This window comes from Seriola dumerili, unplaced genomic scaffold, assembly GCF_002260705.1.
Source record: "Seriola dumerili isolate Sdu_G_001 unplaced genomic scaffold, Sdu_1.0 BDQW01001417.1, whole genome shotgun sequence".
In the NCBI taxonomy this organism is placed as follows: domain Eukaryota; kingdom Metazoa; phylum Chordata; class Actinopteri; order Carangiformes; family Carangidae; genus Seriola; species Seriola dumerili.
This window is the reverse complement of record NW_019175672.1, coordinates 542,804-566,005: the sequence shown is the minus strand read 5'-3', so window position 1 is coordinate 566,005 and position 23,202 is coordinate 542,804. Positions and strand designations below refer to the sequence as shown.

General features: G+C 39.0%; 2 protein-coding genes across 2 annotated transcripts in view; both read right to left on the bottom strand.

The window, feature by feature from the left end:
• Positions 1-7: 7 nt before the first annotated feature.
• LOC111238539 (derlin-2-like) lies at positions 8-7,408 on the bottom strand. The gene is made up of 7 exons (XM_022768106.1): positions 7,294-7,408; positions 5,431-5,496; positions 5,262-5,335; positions 5,024-5,117; positions 3,038-3,233; positions 2,765-2,855; positions 8-2,038 (listed from the first exon to the last, which is right to left on the bottom strand). Exons 1-7 carry the CDS (start codon positions 7,381-7,383, stop codon positions 1,957-1,959), a joined length of 693 nt encoding a protein of 230 aa, XP_022623827.1. The 5' UTR covers positions 7,384-7,408; the 3' UTR covers positions 8-1,956.
• An 859-nt stretch (positions 7,409-8,267) lies between these two features.
• Positions 8,268-23,202, bottom strand: part of LOC111238564 (stromelysin-3-like) — a 30,182-nt gene continuing 15,247 nt past the window's right edge. The window contains exons 3-10 of the mRNA XM_022768136.1: positions 21,393-21,536; positions 17,481-17,614; positions 16,436-16,674; positions 16,310-16,332; positions 15,698-15,707; positions 14,638-14,842; positions 12,662-12,922; positions 8,268-11,450 (exon numbers count right to left, since the gene is read on the bottom strand). Coding sequence (XP_022623857.1) covers positions 11,332-11,450; positions 12,662-12,922; positions 14,638-14,842; positions 15,698-15,707; positions 16,310-16,332; positions 16,436-16,674; positions 17,481-17,614; positions 21,393-21,536 — 1,135 coding nt within the window. The 3' untranslated portion in view covers positions 8,268-11,331. The remainder of the gene's footprint in view (positions 11,451-12,661; positions 12,923-14,637; positions 14,843-15,697; positions 15,708-16,309; positions 16,333-16,435; positions 16,675-17,480; positions 17,615-21,392; positions 21,537-23,202) is intronic.

Here is a 23,202-nt window from a genome sequence, read left to right as displayed (position 1 = left end):
CTTTTTGTACATTTTAATAATTCTTACAAAATAAAAAAAAAAAAGTTAAAGCTTGATTTCCTGTCTGGTTGTTTTACATCATCATCATGCGTCCGTCCCCACTGATGTGCTCAGCGAGGAATTCTTTTACTTCACAGTCGTGATTTGAAAGAGTGTGTTTTTAATTAAAGCTCACATGATTAACGATGTCTTCAACTGCAGCAAGTGATAATTAATTAAGGATTTAAATTTCCTCAACTGGAGCTAAACAACATAAATTCTCAGAGTCGACAGAACCGCAGAAAATGAATCTCTGCTGTCGGCCTGTGTCTACATTCACTCCTGGACAAAGATGTTTCGTGTTCAAGATGAGACATCACTCTGCATCATTTTTTTAAAGCTTGAAAAAAAAAAAAAACATTGAGTAATAATGAATTTGTTCGTTTTTTTGTCCCATAATGATGTCACTACAAATGTTCCTGTCGATGATTTTAAAATCAAAGACCTGGTTTCTTGGTGTTGACCTTCACACCCGCATCAGTCGGACCTCAGCTGTGACTAATATTTCCCCCGCAGCGCTGTGTTATAAGGGATGATGTGTTTTGTTGTCGGGGTCCCACAGAGACGTGTTTGCGTGTTGTTGTGCTAAGCAATTTCCATTTTGTCCCCAGTGTTTGACCCACAAAGGCAGCGGGTGAAAGTGCAGAGTGTGCAGACGGGGCTGATGGGATTTCAGGCTGTCGGCAGTTTGTGTTTGAACCAGCGGTGGTGACGCAACAGCAGGGAAGGGAGCGATGGGTCAGTCACAGTATATACGACAGCTTCACTTATCTGGTCATGTTCACTCTGACTGTGTTTACTTCTTTTACACGGTTCTTATGTTCATGTTGTTTATGTTGACAGAAGGAAAAGCTTTGTAAACGGAGGTCAAATGAATCAGTTGGATTAAGAAATACAGCAACACAACACACATTTGGCTTCTTTTATAAACCTGCTTCTGGTATTTAACATGATTTCTGTTGGTACATGAATAATCTTAACTCAAAGGTCCACTTACTAGCTTTCTACGCACCCCAGGAATCTCACACTTTTAGGAAACAGGGTTACGTATGTCGCCTACATCCATCACCCTCAGGTGACCCCTGAGAGCTCAGAGGAAGCGTGTAAGTGGACGTTAAAGGTGTCCTGTGGAGTTTTCTTGTCAACAAACAAAACGCATCGAGGTCTCACAAACGTGTTGAATAAATCCTCACAAAACCTTTACAAAGCTGTGATATCATGAACATTTGACACCCATGTTTATTTGCAACAGTCGCCTTCGCTGACACGTTGCCGTGTTGTCGTCCCTGCGTGTGTGTGACACAAACTAAACTGGGACTCACTCACAAAGAAAAACTAAAGGTCCAAATCTCCACAGGCTGCCTTTAAATAGAGATTATTGTGTCACACATACAGTCATCTCTGTTCTCTTTGTACTACTGAAGAACACTTATAAAATCATGTGAACACGAGCTCAGTTCTTCCCCTAATCCTTTGCATTTTGGCCTCATATCCTGTCGCTGGTTTAAGTCACACTTTGACGCCTCAGACGCAGCGACACAGTCTTGATTTGCTTCTCTGGCGTTTTCAGTGCTGGTGTCTTCTCGTCCACACAAATAACTTCTCCACAGTTCAACAGTTTCAAACACTTTCTGTGTGAACGTGCCATTAGCTTCCAAAAATAGTTTTAAGAAAACAGAAATGTATTTTCGTAATTGAAATGAAAAATTGATTATGATGCTGGGCTTTCAGTTCAGTCCTTCTGCGTCTCATTGTCTTTTACGACGGTTCAGGACCGTGTGTGAATCCACATCTTGTGACTGTGTCTCTGCCTGATGATTCCTGCTGATTCTGGGGGTCTTGGTGTCGGCTGTGCTGTTAGCTGCTGTTAGCGGCTGTTAGCGGCTGTTAGCGGCTGTTAGCTGCTGTTAGCTGCTGTTAGTTGTGCGGCTCCTCGTCCTGCTGCTGCTCCTGGAGGAGATGGTAGTCTGGGTCCTGCGGCCGATCAAACATGGTTCGCCTGTAAAGAGAGATTCAACTCATTTACTTTCAAGTTCACTAAGTTCCTCTGAAAAATATTACCTTATAATGTGGATATGGTAATTGAGCACTGGCGGGAAAAAAAGTCTTTTGTTAAAGATGGGATAAAATTGAAACTGAAGATTTTTCGTGCATTTATTGTGACACGTTTCTGAACCTTCAGAGGGTCGGTGTTTGATTCCTAAAACATTATGGGAATATTTCCACTTTAAAAGAAAAAAACCTGCACTCATATCCAAGGAATGTTGCATCAAGAGGGAAACTGTAGATGCAACTGTAGACGTTTCATCGTCTTCAGGTTTCTACAGTAGTTCTCATAGTTTTCAGTAGTTTAGTTTTAACAAAATAAACCTTCAACTTAGAAGTTTTTAATGTTTCCTTAACACAAACAGCCATATATAATATAATATAATAATAATGTAAAATAATGTCAATTTAGGACTTTTATCTAAAGAAAGTAGTAGTTCCTGATTTAAGCAAGACTAAAGTCGTGCACAGACAGGAAGTTAGAGCGTGAATTCATGCTTTAAAGCTTCTGTTTCTTGAAGCATTTGATGATGGATGTGGCAAATAAATGTTCTTTATTCTACAGGTGCTTCTGAGCTCTTCTGGTTGTTTTCTCTTCTCCGTGCACCTTTTTGAAGTGGGTGGAGTTGTGCCAGAAATCCCAACTTAAAAGTTTGTCAAGATGACTTGTGGTTCTTACAGAAGTTCTGGTGTCATCAGCAGCTTCCTTCCTCCCGGCTGGTTTGGAAACACGTCTTCTAGGAAGTAGTACATGTGGCCGACGCTGATACCTGCGGAGGGAAGTCGGAAAGTGTCAAGAAACGGACTCACATGTTGGTTTGGGTCTTTTCTTGGGAGTTTCTGATAATGAGACAAATAAAAAATAATCCTCCTCCTGAGCACCGTCCAACATTAATACATTGAGGTCTGGTTACATCAGATGTTGTTGGTTTTTTGGTGACATGTTTTATACCCAGGAGGTCGACCACGATGGAGTTTCCGAGCAGCAGCGAAAACCCCATGAGCACCCAGGGGAGAAACGGCGCCTGAAAGTTCAGGAGGCCGAAGAAGTTCATGCGTATGAGCGGATGTCTTCTACTCCACACGTACACCAGCATGATGATGAAGGCCTGACCCAGGAAGAAGACATTGGCGAACAGACCGAACAGCTTCAGGCCTTCAGGTTAAATACAACTCATCACTCGGTTTGTTACAACAGTAAAATCAACACTTCAGTCTGTTTTGGGTGGAAATGTCAGTTTTTGGTAGAAATAACTTTCTTAGTTGAGTTAAACCCGAGTTGGTGGCAGCTGAATGGCGACTTTATACTTTCTCAATATTTTAACATCAACATTAAGTGTCAAAATTGTTACTTAAATAGTTTAAATTAGTAGAGTTGACTTCTTAAATCACAATTAAGAAATATTAACTTATTATCATATGATTATGAATTAAGTCACAAAACTGGCTTCTCAAAACTTTATATCATATACTGTGAATTTACCTGTTAGATTAAAAGTTGGATTTTAGAATTATAAGATACTAAGATTATTACATGGTGACTTCTTATGATTAAAAATTCTGATTTAATAACATATCACAAGTTTAATTGTTATATATTTATTGCCTAACTTTCCTAATTTTGAGTAGAAAAGTTAATATAATATAATTATGTCTCATAATTACAGCCTAGTATCTTATAACTTTGCCTTACCAGGAGTATTTTTTATTTTTGATCATATTAAAACTGTAGTTTAGGTTGGACTAAAGATTATGGAATATTAAGAATATTGTCTGTTGACATGATTTGATTAAAAATTGACATATTAAATTAAACTTCTGATAGATGTATTGATATAATATCATAATTCTGAGAAGAAAAGTCTAAATTTAACTATAATTATGACACTTTTTTAGTTGGACTTTGACAGAATTAGAAAATATGATTTCTCTCTAAATATTGATTTATCTGAAGTCAAAATTTGACTTGTCATATGCATAACATATACTACATGTCATAACATATACTACATGTATGTAGTATATGTTATGACATGTAGTATATAGTCAGAAAACTGTTTTGGGGACATTTCTTCCTCCTGAAATGTTATATAACGTAACAACAATATGTAAAGTACCGGACATTAATCACTCAGCACTTTATTACGTGACACAGTTTCCTAAAATGTGAATATTTCTTAGAATAAAGTGCTAAAACTACCATCTGGAACATTAAGTTTCTCTAAACTATTATTTTGGAGCTGGTGGTATTGTTTACCAAATACTAAACCCTTCACAATAAGAGCCAACCTTTGACATTCTTTTCATCTCAGCTCAACACACTCAACACTGTACTATCCTGATATTACAGTAGAATCAGTCCTCATACACCTGCATTTAAATCTGTCCATGAAACATAACAGGGCTCCAGGAAAACCCATAAACCTGCACACTGACCGTTTCACAACAGCCCAGGGGGACGTCTGTAGTAAACAGACCCAGGACTGTACCATTAACCTGGAATGTGAACAAGAGCTTCTGGCAACAAACTGCTGAGCATCATCAAAAAAAAAAAAAGTCGGGCTGTGTGTACAGTAGCTGCTTTTACATGCTTTTAACCGGTAGACGTCCCAGTTTAGACAAAAATAATCCCTCAGCCATCAGGAGCACAGGAATGCAAACACATAACCAAAAATTAGACGTTTATCAACCAGCCTGTTACCTGAAAACTGAGGGCAAATTAACCTGCAGATTGTTAAATCCTTTTGGTCTCACTTTTTAGATTTTAAGATAGTCTTTCTTGGATTTCTGTCACTACTTGCATGTCTTTTTGTTATTTGCGTAAACTGGGCCTTTAAAGAATTACCTACAGATGTCATAACAGTGTTAGTTTAAGCATCATTTCAGTAAAACCTGGGGATTTACACTTTGTTTTTGTGCTAAGCGTCTTAAAGGATACAGTCATCACGATTCCTCCAAACATGAACATGAAAACAAAATCTGCCGTCCTTCCACGGAAGCAGCCTTCCTCCAGCATCCGACAGTATCGATAACTTATTTTAGTCAAGGACTCTGCTGTAGATTTAATGTGGCTAATGTGTGCTGCCATTAGAATCTATAGTAAACTGATAACAGATGACATAAACTGAGATATTTCCTCAGTTTTTGCCCAAGGAATCACTGTGATAAAAAGATACAGGAAGATGATGTTGAACACGAAACTGAATCCAAGAGAACCAAAGAAGAGGAAGCTGGTTATCAGACGCCATATCTAAGAGACAGATAGAGAGAAAACAAATTGTGTAAATAAGATAATATACCGTATGGACATGTTTTAAGTTGATTAAGAGAGGTGCTAAATGTTACCTGGTATCTTCTGATGATGAGGTCGGGGTTGAAGTAAAGCTGAAAGGGGGTGATGACCTCAAGTTGCTAAAAAAATAACATACACTTTGAGATTAGTCAGCAAGTTAAAGTATCAAGACATGCAAGGATTATCATTATTTTGATACATATTTGATGTGTTGCATTGAACTACTTGACACTTCATGTGCTTTAATCTTTTACTCTTTAAGTCACACTTTCAGCTCAAAAATCTACACTTATGCTGTTCCAAGTGCCTCCACTTCAACTAAATTTCAGCTGTTTTAGTTTTTTACATTTCAACTGACACTTCGACTCCTTTCATTGAGTTAAAGTAATCGAAAACCTCCACGGCTGTCCCCTCCCTCTCTCTAACTGATGGTTCAACTACTTTCAAATGTGATTTTGTAGCTCACACTTTACCTGACACTTGAACTGCTTTTACACATGACAGATCTACTGACATTACAACTGCTTTCACCTTTTACTCATGAACTTGAAATTGTTGCTTACACTTCATTTGCTTTCACTGGTTACAGTTTAACTGAATTAAAATGTATTACATTAACTTGCTCTTCAGCTGCTTTCAGCCATCAAACTTCTACTGCCGTTTCAACTGCTTTCATCTTTTACTCATAAACTGACAGTTCAACCCCTTTCAAATCTTACACTTAAATCAAGAAATTTAAAGAGCTTTTTTTGTCCATCTCACTTTAAGTGGCACTTCCACACTGTTTTTGTCTGTTACATATCTACTGACATTTCAACTGCTTTCACTTTTTACTAGTAAACTTACAGTTTGACTACTTTTAGTTCTCACTTCAGCTGATTTCAGCTGGTGTCAATGTATATCAACTGCAACTGCAACTACTTTCAAATCTTTTACTTCATCTAAAATTTGAAGTGCTTTTGTTTCTCGCATTTTAACTGACACTACTGACATTTCATCCATGTTAATCTATTATGATTTCAATTAACAAGTCAAATGTGTTCAGCTGACACCTCATCTGCTTTCATTGCTTCAACTTCATCTGAAACCTCAGTTGCCCTCATCTTGTTCTCTTCAACTACTTTCAGAGCTCACACTTAAACTTCCACCGTTACATATCAACTGACATTTCATCTGCTTTCATCTTTTACTTACAGCTCAACAGCTAAATTCATACCATTTTAAGTGCACATGCTTCATATCTCTTCAGTGCTAACATTTAATTAAATTATTTTCTTTGTTTCTCTTAAAATGACACTTCAGGTGCTTTCATCTCAAATTCTGAGTGAGTACAACTGCATTCAGTGATTTTACTTGGGTTAACATTTCAAATGTGTTCAGCACTTTTACTTCAACTTCAGTCCAGTGTTTAACCTGGAACTGACATATCAACTGCTTTCGTTGCTGACACTTCAACTCCTTTTAGTGCCAACACTTCAGCTAATACTTGAATTCCTTTCAGCGCTCTGACTCTCCATCTTCTTAACTGCTTCAACTTCAACTGTAACTGTCGTACCACACCACACAAACAGCTCCAAAGACTCAACATGTGAAGATGTTGTAGTAAATTTTGTCTTTTCTAAGTGAAAGTAAATTAAAAAACAACACAGTACGACTAAAAAGCGTGAGAAAGCAACTTGTATTCATAATGTTAACATGAGCACAATGTCTAATTTGGAAGTATATAAAAAATAGTCTTAAAACTTCATAATTCAGTTCATAATAAGTGTTAGACTATGAATTTTCCTGATATCAGTGCATGTCTTCTGTCTAATCTGATCATGGAGGTCAGAGTTGAAAACTTCTGTTGTTTTCTTGAATGTGACTAAGTTGTTGTTGTTGTTGTTGTTGTTGTTGTTGTTTCTGTTGTTTCTTACCACGGCAGCGGTTGTGAGGACGCAGGCGGTTGTGTATGTTCTGGTCACCACAGGGATCTGAAAATACTCCTGAGTGAAGCTGTGAGCCATCGCTGCTGCTGTGCCTCACTGTCAACCATGATTTACCCACTGAATGAACTCCACAGGCCCCGCCCCCCCCTCCCTGAACCAGGCAATCACATTCACTCATCACACTGTCAACTGTTAACACATTATAGTCACTTTTAAGGCAATAAACTTAGAATACGGATTCAGAAATATCATTTAAATTCTTTTTTCTGACATTTTCACATTTAATCCCAGTGTTATATCTTTCTATTTTTTTTTTTATTAAGTCTCCCTTAGAAAAAAAGATCTCAGTGGGATTCAGTTTGTGAAATAAAGTCTAAAAGATACAAACCTGATGAACAATGACAGAATAAAATGAGAGACATTTTTAGAAATTTAAACTATCGTAACTGAGAATTAATTTACAAAATTATCCGTTTTTGAAAGACTTCATATAGAAATTACTCAAAATTGGAAACTTAGAAATAATATCTTGTTAAATTGTTGATGATTCAGTCTATAAAATATCATTTCAGCAACAAACCATTTTGCAAACCAGTTTTTTAAGACATACCACAACATCATCAAGATATGATGTTTTTTAATAAAGAAAATATCTATTAGTTATGTTTTGAAAAATATTCAGATTTGGCTGAAAAGTGAATTTATTTGTCAGTTAAATTCATACAATATATTTGTCAGCTAGTTTTTTAACAGATGTATTCAAGTTATTAAGTAGGTTATTCATAAATGTTACATTTAGATAAAAAAGGACATTTATTTCACTGTGCATGACAGATAAAAAAATATTTAAATAACCTTTTTGATCAAATATGAAGCGTATAAATGTCTAGTTTGAAAGTTTCTGTGGTGAATCAGTGTTAACTCTCTAAAGGCAGCAGTTTGGTAAAAAGGTTATGGTTTTATTAGAAAGAAACAATATGCAGTTCATACTTTTCAATGTACAATGTATAGGCTACATATGAGTAAAAAAAATAATAATCAAAGACATGTATGTACAAGAAACTCTTGCTAAGTCGATTGTGTATAAATATTTGTTCGAAGCAGAGTTCACTGATTAACACTTGAAATGAGTTGATGAAAAGATTCAAACAGCAACAACGGACTGAATGATGAAAACCGTAACGACTCGTCAGTGTCCTGCACTGAAAAACTAACATGTGACGAACACGGCAGGCAGTGCTGAGACTTCACAGTTGAGTGCTGCAGCCAGGGACACGGCAGAGGGAAGGTCAGATTCGCAGGAGCAGCGGTTCTCAACCCGGGTGTCCATAAGACCCTTTCACTATTCAGCAGCGGTGGAAGAAATATTCAGAACCACAAAGGTTGAAATGAAATCATGCAGAGATGCTGAGAGAGAAAACTGCTGGCAACTCATCTGAAACATGGAGCCCTAAACAGGGTTTCTTGTAAGAGGTAACAAGCCAAAAAGGTTGGAAACCCATATTACATAATACTTTTAAGTAGTATCCTCGAGTATACTCAGACCAGGAAATATGGATGCTAAAATATTCAAATAAATTGTGGATGGTGGTGAAACAACAAACTCCAAAACATCTTAAATTTCCTTTTAGTGTAACATGGTGAAGCGTGTTGATTTTTGTTGTATGGACTACTAAGTACTATGGTGATTATTATGTAGTACTGTATAAAGTAGTATGGGTTTACATCTTTAACAATGTGTTGTGTTTTATCAGTTCATCATCATCATCATACATTTTTAGTCTTAAGTTAAAAAGTAATTATTAACTCTCGCTGTTCAATAAGCAGCAGAGTAACAGTACAGTATTTTTGAGCTGCAACAATTAGTTGATTAATTGATGAAGAGAACTGCAAGTTAATCTGAAAGTTTTCTGATAATTCAATAATTTTTTAAGCAAAAATGTTTCTAGCTTCTCAAATGCAAAGATTTGACGCTTTTCATTGTCACAGGAAAGTGAATATCAGGCAAAAGACGTGGGGAGGCCATCGTTATCTGCGGGAAATTACAATAAGAATTTTCACTATTAACTCATTTTATTGGCAAAAAAATCGAAAAAACAATTGGCAGATTAATCAATGATGAAAATAATTATTAGTTGCAGCCCAACAATATTTGTCTCTGAAATCCAGTTGTCTCTAAAAAAGGAAGTAGTTAAAGTAGCTAACGTAAAGTATCACCATTACCATCCAGTCAATAATCTCTGATAAATTCTTGTGAAACATTCGTTTTGTTCAGTAAAACAGCCTGAAAAGCAAAAATAAGGTCAAAATTAAAGTGTTTCTGGCTGAGCAGGTTGAGAACCACTGACCCTCACAGCAGCTGCTGCCCCTGACCGCGCTGCACGGACCGACCTGAACAGCGCACCATGTTATGGATAAGCAACGACTTCGTCAAGGATGAGAGACACAAAACATGAGGATCACCCTCCTCCTGCAGGGTGACAGTGACAGTGCTGCACTCTAGATGGCGCCCTGGAGCTTCTGCTGCAACACAGGCCCGCAGGCCGGTGAGTGATACAGAGCTTCACACACATCATGTTAGAAAAGGGACATTAAAACTCCACGAACAGTAATGTTATCACATCTTCTTCCTGCATCAACACTGAATTTCTTTAAGGCTCCTTATGTTATGAAAAGCAGAAATTCTTTTGTTCGGTCAGGGAATAAAAAGCAGGTAACAAAACATAAGATCTAAAATCTACATGAGGAAAGATTTAATGTAAAAACCAGACGTTATCAGCCTAAATCACAACAACAGAGAAACATCTCATCCAACTTACTGAAATCTGGAACATATGAAAAATAAATACGATTAAAAATGTTTTTTCAGACTCTTCAGGTCTTCACGCCCTCAAAGGTCAGCACTGTCAGGACTGTTTGCTAATAGTCAGTCACTAATTTGTGATATGTGCTTTTCCATCCTTTAAAAAGGAGTCTGAATATTACAAAAAAAAAAACGTTTTACCCTTGGCTGAGGTGGAAAAGTTGGTGTATCCGTAAAACAAGAAGCGACAAAGTGCGGTGGAAGCAGACGTGGTGGGTGAATCGGCATGTGACCTGAACGTCACCCGTCACTGAGAAGTTGAAAACATCAGATGTGTGCGGAGCGATGAGGAGGCCGTTACCTTCCTCATGTCACGAGAAACAAACAGAAAAGCCATAATTCCTTCACATTTTCCACTTGGTAATCCACTGCACCTCTGCAATGGTCCAATGGCAGAATGAGAACTGGACGCATCCGACTCCTAATATTCACATGAGAGTAGTGGATGGGAGCAAGAAATGACATGCATTTTTTTTTTCTTTTGCACATTTTCTCTGTAAATTTGGTTAAAATTTGAGTTAGATTTGGTTTGAAACTTGACTGTTGGTGACACTGCACAGCATGAGAGTGACGGCTGCCTGAGAGACGCACCTCAGGGCAAGAAACCCCCGAGCGCTTCGAAAGCTGGTAAGAGCATAAACACACAAACGAGCCCATCACTTTTGTTTCTTTGTTCCGATTCATGGTTGAATGCCACTTGATGCCACTCTTCAAACACTCGAGGATCCGCAAGTCCATCCATGATGGAAAAAACATCCACTACAGGGAATAAGACAGTCTGTACTGGTTCTGGTTCTGTCTGTGAACCAGTTTCAGTCGAAAAGCTCAACGTCAGGCTCAAAAGAAGGAGGTGAGAACGGTGCGGTTCACATCGGTATCACACGTCATTAATACAGGGCCCAAATGTGCAAAAATAAATATGAGTATAGCTGCACAGGAGGTGCCAAGTCTGAGGAAACATAACTTGGTTTTCCTGAGAAGAAGCTGTAATTGATCTGAGTATCAATAAATGGAGTAAAGCATGAACAGATTTGAAGGAGATCCTCTCATCTCCCTGAATCTGTAGTATGAACATACAAATGTCTTCGTTTCAAAAACTCCTCTTCATTGTTAAAAAAGAAAAAAAAAAAATCTGTCCGTCTGAATCTCCACGGTTAAAAAACTCACACGTTCCTACAGCCGAAAAAATCCATGCCGATGTAGCGAGGGTATCCCTCCAAAGAGTTCATGCCGACAGGATCGAACTTCCAGTACTGTCGCCCTCGGATGAAGTGAGCGTAGCCTGAAAGACACAAACCACAGTGGCTTTTATTGTGAAATCAGTGTGTCAGAAATCAGTCTCAAGGATCTTGCACTGTTTTTCTTTATTGCAGTAATATTTTAAAGAAAACAGCATCAGATTAAAGAGAAGCTCAGAATTCATCCTTCAAAAATCATTTATGGCTGATGAGTTTGTGTGCATCATATAATCTGGTGAGTAAATTAAGGGAAAAGATCAGAATATTGCTGATGCTTATAACACTGTTTCTCTCTCTCTCTCTCTCTGAGAGGCCTGATTTGCACATAGATTTGTTTATTTCCAAAACCCTTCATGGAAAGCTGCCTTCATGTCTGACATGTCGGTCTGGTCCACTGCACCACATTAGATGACTAATAACCAATGACCGGCTCATGCTCCATGTCCCTCGAGTTCATACTGATCTTAGAAGATCTGCTTTTGGCGTCTTTGCCCCGTCCACCTGAACTCACTACAAAGCAATTTTATAATTGAATTTGTTGGTAGCTGTTGGTCATTTTAGATTCTTAATCTCTGACCTTTTCATTTCTGTTTGTACCAGTTTTAATTGAATCTTGTCATTACATTATTTATTAATTGTATTTATATGTTTGTTTTAACTGATGTTCTTTTTAGGGCTTTTCCCTCAATGATGTTCGAGTTAAAATAAAGACATGATTTAGTGATGTTCATAAAGTGCAAACATTATCACAGTGTAATCCTTGGAGCAGACTCCACAAACCACATAGATTGTGTCAGGTAACAGATTAGAGATTGTCTAGGCTCAGTAACTTGATTCACAGCAGCTCCATACAAAAACTAAATTCATTTTCATACATGAATGTTTATTAACATGCAAACTAGCGTCTCTGAGAAACATCTGTGCACCAATAATTTACTTAATTTGAGTTGTGTCTTGCTGACGTCTCTAAGGAGCATCCATTTATCATTAGAGTTTAATGTGGTAATTTATCATCATAACTTTGAGTTGAAACTTGGAGCTTCTCTCAGATATTGTGAGAATTGTGAGAACCCCTGAACGACTGTAACTAAAATAATAAGGAATGTATTTGTGCAGTCAAAGCAATTTGGGTTTAAATATTCAATGTAGAGTCAAAGGGAAAAAATGAATTATTCAGTCTTGGATCATCGAAATCCCATTAATTAATCCCGAACTTTTAACTTTGTTCTCTCATGTTTTCGTTTTGGGGCCGTACCGTAGATGTCCCTGAAAGCGGCGTCCACGTCGTCGGGGATGCCGCTCCAGTCCTGCATGCTGCGGGGGTAGACGGACTGGACCCGGTTCTCGCGGGGGCTGAACCTCCAGTAGCTGCCTGACTTGAAGAAGTAGGTGTTGTAGTTGGAGTCGTGGCCCCAGCGCAGCGCCGCCTGGATCCCGGACACCGATAGACCCAAACTCCTGATGGACTCCGGCCCCTTGATCTGCATCTCGGCATCGAACACCCAGTAGTTCTCACCTGCCGAGACAGACGGTGAATCAAGGTGAACCGTTAACGTCCTGCAGGTAAATTTCATTCGTCTTTGACTCTGTAATTGCCACTTTTATTTAGACAACTTGAGACACTGACAGGGGGTCGTATCTTTCACAGGCTGCGTTTAAAGACCGATTGCGTCACACCCATGCGACCAGTGTCCCCCCTTTTTTTTTTTTTTTTTTTTAGATTTATAGATTATTAGTTATTTTGTTCTATCTTTGTTTTGTTTTTTTTAAGTTTTTTTTGTTGTTGCGACTATTCTGTCCCATTTTGAGGTTTCCTTGAAATACGGCTGAGAAATGCGACTCAACATATCCCAAGATTCATTGCGCGCCGGTAATTGAGAGCAAACGACACCGACAGAGAGCCCGAGGATTACACATTTAACTGTAAGTATTGGGTTTCAGCTCAGTTCAACAGCTAACGATACAACCGTTAAAACCAAGGGCCTTAAATACCTCAAGTTTTTTTTGTGGAAAAAAAAAGTTATATGTTGTCAAGGTTGTTAGGCGACAGAAACCGTGCTTTGCGACGCAACGGTAAGGGCGGGAACAGCTGGTTACGCAGCGAAAATCCCTCCTTAGATAAGGGGCCTGTTTCACGAAAATAGACTTTGACTATTACTTATATATAACAAATAGTTAGGCTTTAGATAGATATCTAAATTCCATCTTAAAGCGGATTGTGATACAATGAATTCTGGGTAAATTAAGACTTTAAATATAAAAAAAAAATGGCCGACCAAGGAACTGCATCCAACTGCTCAGCTCTGTTTACCCCAGCAGAAAATTTGTGTCTTTTGGAGGGGAATTCAAGGTACAGATAAAGAAACAAGGACATTTTTCAAATCGAATTTGGAAAAAAAAAAAAGACTGAGGTCTCTAAAAACTCTTTCTCATTGCTCTCTCCATAACAATGTTAGCAAACCACAAATTATGAGCCATGTTTTCCTGTTTTTTGTTGTGGGGTGCTACTGGTCAATGCAGGTGTCATAGACTGTTGCCATGGTAACATTGGTCTTTGCAGTGTCTAATTGGTGTCTAATGTTTTTGGCTTAAAATGAGTCAGTCTTTGACTTCCGTTAGACTAATCCATGAGCAGAATTAAGACTGACCTATGTCGGCCTTTGCGGCCTATAATGGCTACAAACTTGGTAGACCGCGTCCTCCAAAGGATGCGGCCCCTGAACTGGGACACCGCTAGTGTCTTCAGTGACCTGACAACATCTATGCAGCTGCATCAAATTAACAATTTTCTTTGGTTACTGTTGGTGATTAATTCAATTTTTTGTCTCCTGTTTTATTTCAGTGTGATCAGTTGGAGCTTCAGCGTAGCTCAGTGGATAAAGACAACACCGAACCAAAAAGTCAGATGTTCAAACCCTCAAACAGCCATGTTTCCTGCTGAAGTGTCTTTAAGCAAGCTGCTGAACTTCAACCTGCTCTCCATCAAGGTAACAGCAAGGCCCAGACAGTCAGGCTTTACCTTGTAATTCACTTTATCTGATGCAATATAAGTTATGACTCACATAACGTGTAGTAAATTGAGAATTTTTGGCATTCCCAACGAGGACAAGCTCAGCCATAGTGGTACGATACTTTTTGTTGATCTGTGCACTTAACGTGAGACTGCCTCCCCCCTGATCCTGCCCTCACATGAAACCACATGACAGCAGCTCAAACATCTTCTTCACTGACCTTGAAAGAACCAAATATTCCCTGACTTGTCTTCAAAGGCGGCGTCAATGTTGTCAGGAATCCCCCTCCAGTGACGGGACGCCAGCGCCGGGTAACCGCTCTCCAGATGCCCGTCCCTGATCCGCCAAACGTAGCCCGACTTAAAGAAGAACAGCTCCCCTCGGATCATAGACACAGCATCAAAGTCCGTCTGGCAGGCGTCGGGCTGGAAATAAAACAGATCACTTGTTCATTTGAAAGTGATACACGCAAATGTAAAATCTCCAACAATAGGGATTTTTATTGCAGTGGGATACAGTGTTAAAGAGAAATTTTATTGCCTGAAATGATCCTTAAAATAAAGTACAGCAGGATCCGGTGCTTAATTCAGTTTAGGATCCAGCTGAAGATTTTCAGTACAAGTGTAAAACTTCTCAGTTACAAGTTTTACAAGAGAAAATAATGATGACTGAACCTTTTTCCAGCGTTCTCCTGTGAGAAACTCTGATGGGACTAAAATCTAACGTTTGTCTTTGACCCTCATTTATCATCGATGGTTCAAAAATACACTTCTGTATGATGTGGTGTCCTCTCAAAGATATTCACTGTATAAGTGAGTAACGACCGCAGAAACGACTTCCTCTTTAAGGATAAAGCCTGATGTGTTCGATATTGTTCTTCTTGCCAACAAATCCCATAAAAATGATTTGATCTTACAAACAAGTTTTCCCTATAGATTCTTATTCCTCTGAGCCACAGAGCTCCATTGTTTCCAGAAACTATTACAAACACATCAATGAGCCACATGAACCATGAACACACTCACTGTAGTTTAATTTGATGCAATCCCACACACACCGTCCTGCTGCCCCAAATACTCACCAGAGCACCAATTGTAGATTAATTCGCTGCTGAAAATAGTCCCCAACAAATGAACTATTTACTGTTTGTTTGCTAAAAACTACAGTGTCTATTTAAGGGCTTGAAACTATCAATTGTTTTTGTTTTTTTTCAGTGAGGTGTTTTTAAAGTTTTAATTCTTCATTAGGAACCAATGAACTTGGAGCTGAGGGCCACAGACAGAGGAGGGACTGTTGGTTTGGGTCTTTCCATGGGAGTTGTTAATGATAAGACAAATACAGAACTATCCAGCCTTAATCAGTGGATTATTCTGCTGCTGCAGCTCCAACAATCAAACACATGTATGCACATTCTTGGTAGGTTAGTTTGTAATATAAACAGTATTTCTACTGTTTACCTTGCACTTGTTATAAATATAATAATAAATAATTTAGCAATTTAACATGTTAGTTTGTATAAGTTAATATTTGCTAATTAGCACAAACAAAGTAACACAAAGTCCATCTGAGGCTGATGGGAATATTATTAGTTTTGCGGATATTAGACCAATTAAAATTTTGACCTGATGATGGCGTCAATGGAAAAGTGAGAGGATGATTCAAATTATTAGAATTCACCTTGAATGTTTCCAACAAATTTCATGCAAATCCCTCCAACAGCTACTGAGATATTTCTCTAAAACTTAATATTGTCATTGTGTTTAATATAGAAACAATATATGAATGTCTCTGGAAGTGTTGGACCGACCTCAGGGTTTTTTGCAGTTATGCTTCGGTGCATTTTTATGTGTAACCCAATATTTATAAAGAGCTTTTCATTTGTAACCATCAACTTGCCTGATATTGGAAAAAAAAACTTTTTTACTCTTTGATATTACCTGTTATTTTGCAAATGTTATCATTCTTCCCAGGCACACTGTGTTGTTAAATTCAGTAACGGTCTCATCAGCTCCACTCACATTAGTGACGATCTCATTGGTCTCTGGGTTGGATGGAGGTGGAGGTGGGGGCGGCGACGAAGGCAGGACTTGTGGATGAGTGCCGTACAGGTACTGGATGCCTTGCTTGTCATCCTCGCTCAGCCTCAGCGGATACGAGAAGGAGTAGTATGCGGACATGATGGCTCCCGGCTCGCGAGAGTGCTGCAGGCCCAGGACGTGCCCAAACTCATGGGCAGCAACCTGGAGAAGGTCTGTGCCTGCGGGGGAGGGGGTCGACAAACCTCAGAGGATGCAAAACCACACCTGGTTCAGATGCTGTCTGAAAGCTACTCCAGGTATTTGTTTTGACCTGCTTGCAGAGGCAGACGCTGGGGATTTTGCAACCTGAGATGATGCAGTGCCAACATCAAAGAGACATTAAAATGTTCCCCACTGCTTCCAATCCTGCTGACTCATATCTGCTCCCTGTTATCCTCCCTGTTTCCCTGTCTATGTCCTGATAAAGCCTGGTGGCACAGATGTGTCAGATATGTTTGACTTGTCATTGACTTGATGAACTCACCCAGCGGGGTTTAGAGAGAGATGATCACTTTAGCACAAAGTATTTAAGTAATGTACTGACAAACTTAAAGCTCATGGCCATTATCTTCTTGGAATATCACCTGTGAACACATGATCGATCACATGTATGATCAGAGAAGGAATAGCCAATCAGAGATCTTGATCGACCATACATCTGCCATATTGTAAATTCTTTTTTTTTTTTAAAGAAATCCTCACAGTTAATCTGGAGCTCTCTGACATTTAAGTGCATTTTTAAGTCATTTATTTTTATTCATTAGTTTGTGAGTAAAAGTGAAGGATTTTTACTTTTATCTTTAACCTAATTCCAGTCCTTAAGTTAATTTTACCTTTAACAGTTTGTTCAATACACGCTCTGGTCTGTTCTGTTATTTTATTCTAGTTTGTACGTTTTTACTAAGTAAAAAAATAAGTGTTAGTTGAACTCAAAAACAGTTTTCTTTCTCTACTTTCTCTACACCAGCCTCAGCCTCACACTCACCCATGTGGTTTCCAAGGGTCCATGACTCATCGTAGTCAAAGTGAATGTCGCCCTGTCGGTGTGTTTTGGGGAAGAAAGCGTGAGCAAGAATCCCACCCGGGCCGTCGAAGGGAAGGGTGTCTCCGTGCCAGTACCTGCAGGTTCGTAAAACAAACGCTCTGAGGAACATAGAAGCCACTCTGACGACTTAGAAAAGCACAATAAACCTTTTAACTCAATCTTTATTAATTATATTAATTATTAATAATTCAACAATTACAGGTCAAAGCATTATACCTAATTAAACATGAATTTAACAAGATACATAGCAGTAATGTTAAGTTCCCTTTTGAGCAAAAAACTAAACCATTAGGGCCGCAACTAATCATTAAAGTATCAGGTATTTTCTTAATCGATTAATTCACAACAACAGCGAGATTTATGAATCCATATTTTTTGTCAAAATTTGACATTCTCCAAGGTATTTTGGTGTAGCAGGGAAAACAAAGACGGCTGTGACATGACCAACAATAAAGCATGAATCAAAACCGTGATTCAAAAGGGGAAAACACAAAATCGTTGCAGGAACAAACAAGCAAAGCTACATAAAAGAAAATTAAGTCATTTCAAAAAGACCCAGATACCACTTAAAATTGTGGAGTTTGTTTTCTGCTTGTCCTTTTCTTGCTCGAATATCTCTTGTTTCTATCTTTATGGCTCTGTAAAGCCCTTTGTAGCAAAGATCTTTGTCCAAATCAGATTTGATTTAATCTGATTCCTCCAGCCCAAACTCATAAACAGATTTAACATGTTTGACTCTGTGTTGACCAAGAAGCTCGTGGTTATTTGTGGTGATGACAAAAAAACAAAGACGCACATCAGTTCATCAGCAGAACAAGGAAACAAAAATGAGCTGAGCCAGTAAAAAACATGAGTTCTTTAAGACTGAAGTGATACAAAACCATGAATGGTATCCGACATCAGCGGTGCTGATAGGACACGTTGACTCATATCAACTAAAAATAAAAAAATGTCAATAAAATCCAACATTGCATCAAGAAAAATTGACAAATAAGCAACTTTCAACTTATGATTGTCATTTTAATGTCAAATGTGAAGTATTTCAGAAAAAAGTTGTAGAAACAATCAATTGATTCGTCAATTAGTTTAGACTTATATAATAATAAATTATTTATGTATTTTTATTTTTGTATATATTTTTTTTATTTCTCATCGAGACCAATTTGCTGTGCCTCAATTCAAAAGAAAACGTGGTCACCTTGGTAGCAAGTGCTGTGTGAAAGTGTGACATCATCACTGATGTCATTAATGGCATCGCAGAGTGTTGCTCTGTTGCTTTGATTGTAACCCAACTGAGAATGTGACGTCATCAGAGGAATCCGCCCTGCTTCAAAAGGAGATCTTCATGACATCAGCAAAGAAGTCTGCCTTCGCTGTGCCTCAGTTCAAAAGAAATCATGGTTACCATGGTAACAACAATTGCTGTCTTTTGGGGGAGGGTTTCACGAGAAAATGAAAAAATACAGACCCTAGCCCAACTGACTGATGTCAGAGGACAGAGGACTCTGTGACATCATCACTGATGTCATTAATGGAATCACAGAATGTTGCTTTGTTGCTTTCAAAAGTCCTGAGCCAACTGTCATCAAAGGGCTGATATCTGTGACATCATCACTATGACACCATCAGTGACAGAATCTTGCTTTGTACCCCATCATGGTGTTTTTGGAATAACAGGCGCACATGCACATTTTGAGGATAAAAAGACAACAGAGAAGGAAATAACAGCGGCTGTAAAACATGGAAGGCAACCACTGGGAGACTGAATCCACACTGCGCCTCTACATTAGGTACAAGGAGGAACAAATGAAGGACAGCAGGGCGAAGCTCTTCCCGTTGGAGATCAAAGAGGATTGGCTGTTCAACCAGCTCCAGGAACAGAGAGAGGACGACAAATGGAGCCAAATGGAGAAAGAGCTGATGCAGAGGGAGATATATCACCTGAGAGGTCGGCTGCATGAGGCCCAGTCGCAGCTGTCCTACAAAGCTGCTGCAGAGTTTGCGACTCGTTTGAAGGCAGAAAAACTGGAGACGGATCTTGTGTCTGAGAGGGCTCAGACTGAGAGGCTGCGGAGGCAACTGAGCGAGATGGAGGAAGCTCTTTCCAAACAGAAGGAGGATGCGAAAAAGACGGAGGAAATATTACAGGCTTCCCATCAAGCCCAGCTGGAGGAACACCGAGCGGAGACCAGCAAGATCAAAGCTGCCCTCAAACAGGCCCAGTACCTCTGCTGGCAGCAGGAGAAAGCTGGCCAACTGAACCAGCAGAAAACCTCCCTGCTGCATGAAATGGAGGAATCCAGAGCGCTCAATGTGGCTCTGCTCGAAAGGCTGAAAAAACATAACAGTGAACTCGCAGCGGCACTAAAGAAAAATGAAGAAAAGCTACAGACTGCCCGTCGCAAATTGCGGCAGCAGGTGGATGAAATGGAGAAATCCAGAGTGTCCGATGTGGCTCGCCTTGACAAGCTGAAACGGAAGAACAGCGACCTCGAGGCAGCATTAAACAAAGGTGAACAAAAGCTGGAGAGTCACCACGTCCAGTGTCAGCAGGAGACACGCGCCCTCTTGGAGGTGATGGAGAAATCCATGGCTCTCTATGAGGCTCAGCTCGACCTGCTAAAAAATGGCAACAACAACCTCGAGGCTCGTCTGGAGAGAGTCCAGCAGCAGTGGGAGAGGCAGCGCATCGACTGGCAGAGGGACAAGTTTTCCCTCCTTCAGGAAAACTCGAAACTTAAGAAAACTCTGCAGGAAAAGGAGCCAGAGCAGGAAGAGAGCTGCATGAGGCCGAACCCTGAGGAGCCGGAGAGCGAGGCAGGTCACAAGAAAAAGAAATGGTACAAAAAAACTCTTCTGGTCTAAAAGTAAAACTGGTTCCAACACAGATAAAAATGACCAGGAGGAAACTCTGGAGGAGATGGAGCAGGCGTCGCAGAAATGGTACAAAAAACTAACTACTAACACACACACACACACACACACACACACACACACACACACAGACACTTTAAATTTATTTAAATAATAATAAAAATAAAAACATATTTGATGTCTGAAAGAACTTCTTCAATTAGAGCTATAAAAGCAGATACACACACATTTTACAGAGGATGTATCCTATATATCCAACAAGTGACCAATATAAATATGTAAAGAAAATAAATGAATTCATGAATAAATACTACATATAATATCAATTTATATACTTCCCATCAATTATATTCTTTTTAGAGAAAGTTTACATTCATTTATTAATTTGTGATTAATTATGGCAACTTATTTAACATCTGTAAGAATCTATTTTCTAATTTATCTACAAATATGAATCCAGAAATATTTACACCACAAAAAAAGTTTTTAACCTTAATCCAAGTCCAGGTATTATATATTTTTATATTTAATTTTAATTTCAATATCCCACAAAAAAAAATTGATATAATAATAAATAATTGTAGTCCGTATCATCTTAACTTGTTTACCATTCTATTGTCATTTTGGCTGATGTGACAGTGAGACAGGTATTAAAAAGGTATTAAATTCAACCAGGTGAACACTGGAGAGCCCTGTACTCTCCTAACACCTGAATGACACTCTGCCTTCCTCTTAAAGACTGAGAAGATACGGTGCAGATGTTTTGATGCCTCATACTCTGCCAGTGTTTGTTGCCCCTTTAGTCTTTTTCATTTTTATTTTTAAGATAACACAAAGTTTGCTCTGTCCTACAGAGAAGTAAAAGTAAAAAACAATGAAAAACAAACTTTTTTGCTACTATTTGAGCATCTAAACATTCAGGCTCCTTTTCCTTTCTAATGATGCTTTATTAAAAAGGGGTTATCTGTTTCCTCTCACCTTGTGAAGTCGATGCGGATGTCAGCTTTCCCGCTGTGGATCTCAGTGAAGGTGAGCGGCGTGACGTCACTCCAGATCTTCAGGGCTTCCCGAAAGACACGACGAACCTTTTCCTCGCCCATCTGCCACGGAAACCTGACGATCCTGCGAGAGACCGATGCAGGTGTCAAACGCACACACAGACACACACACACACACACACACACAGACGATACAGGATGTAAAGTATAGCAGCAGAGAGGGACCACCGGCCTCGCACGCCTCCCTCTAATCTGATATCTGCAGTTGTCTCGTCAGCAGGGAGGTGTGCTGTTATTGACGCCCTCAGGCTCACTAACAAAACACTGCATCATGATCTCCTCCCTCTCCTTTGAGATCAAACCACCCAGTGTGATAACAGGAAAAAAGGAAACAGACCTCCTCATCTTACCAACAGGACGCACTCACTTCAGAAATGACATATTGCAGAGCTCTGAATACATTTTTCCTCGTTTACAGCTCAAATCAGAAAGTCACTGCTGCTAGTTTGAAATAAACCAACATGACGGAGAAACATTATCAGCAGCTCACTTGCAGAAAGGCCACAGGTTCTGTTCTGACATTAAAGGAATAGTTTGACATTTTTGGAAATATATTTATGAGATATATAGAGTTAGATTAGAAGCTCCATACAAGTCTAATGTCTCTACAGGCTGGAGCCAGTTAGCTTAGCTTAGCATAAAGACTGGAAACAAGTAAAACTAGGCGGGGTCTGACCCAAAATAACCAAAATCTCACCAAATCAGCACAAATGAAGCTCACTAATATTTTATCATGCTGTTTTTAAATCAATACAAAAAAATGTAAAAACAACAGTTGTTTTATTGTTATTTGCCCGAATACTTTCTGTGAAACAACAAATTATAATTTAATTTGTTGTTTCACAGAAATTAAACAATAATAACTTGGTAATTAGTGAGCTTTAGATTTAACGGTAATCAGATTTTATTTGCTGTTTGGTCTTGTTCCAGTCAGTCCTATGATCGAACTCTGCCACAAAGCCAATAAGCGTATTTCCTAATATGTCAAACTTTTCCTTTAACAACTATGTGAGCTGTCACGTTGATGCGAGCCAAAGAGGTAAAAGAATAGTTCAGCATTTTTGCAGATATGCTAATTTGCGTTCAGTGAGTGACATGAGAAGACAGCGTGGAGCTGTCAGGACGTGTTCAGCCTCCATCTATTGCACATGCTGCCAATTGCCACTGGTGAGGTTTCGGTTTTGGCACAGTGCTACCAAACCTGGCAACCTGAGTGCACAACAAGAAATAACTGCAGCGTGTATCTCCTAATGAACCTACAGATTGTGGTTTTAACTCTTCTGTTTGTCTGTAGGTTAAACTCACAAGATACAACATGCTAATCAGTGAGATTTAGAGGCGTTGGTAGAATGAGTTATTAACTTTGCACACAGCAAGGTTTACTGTTTCCCCTGCTTCCAGACTTTATGCTTAAGCTGAGCAAAACATGTCCTGACTCCAGGTCTGTTAATTCTGCATATGAGCAGCTGGAGCATTTATTTAGGCAATCAGCTCGTCTACCTGGGGTCTGCGTGGGCGGATGGTTTTATTGATGTAAAGGTATATAGTTAAAGGTATTATATAAAGCATTTTCAGTATAACTGCAGCTGCTGTGACAAACCAGACCCTCAGTAAGAAGCCTGTCAGCCTCTACTGAAACACATGAAAAACCTGCTGCATCAGTTTATGGCATGAAACAGAAAGAAGGTCTGTCAGTCCAGAGTATGTTAGTTTACCTGCAAGAATTTATA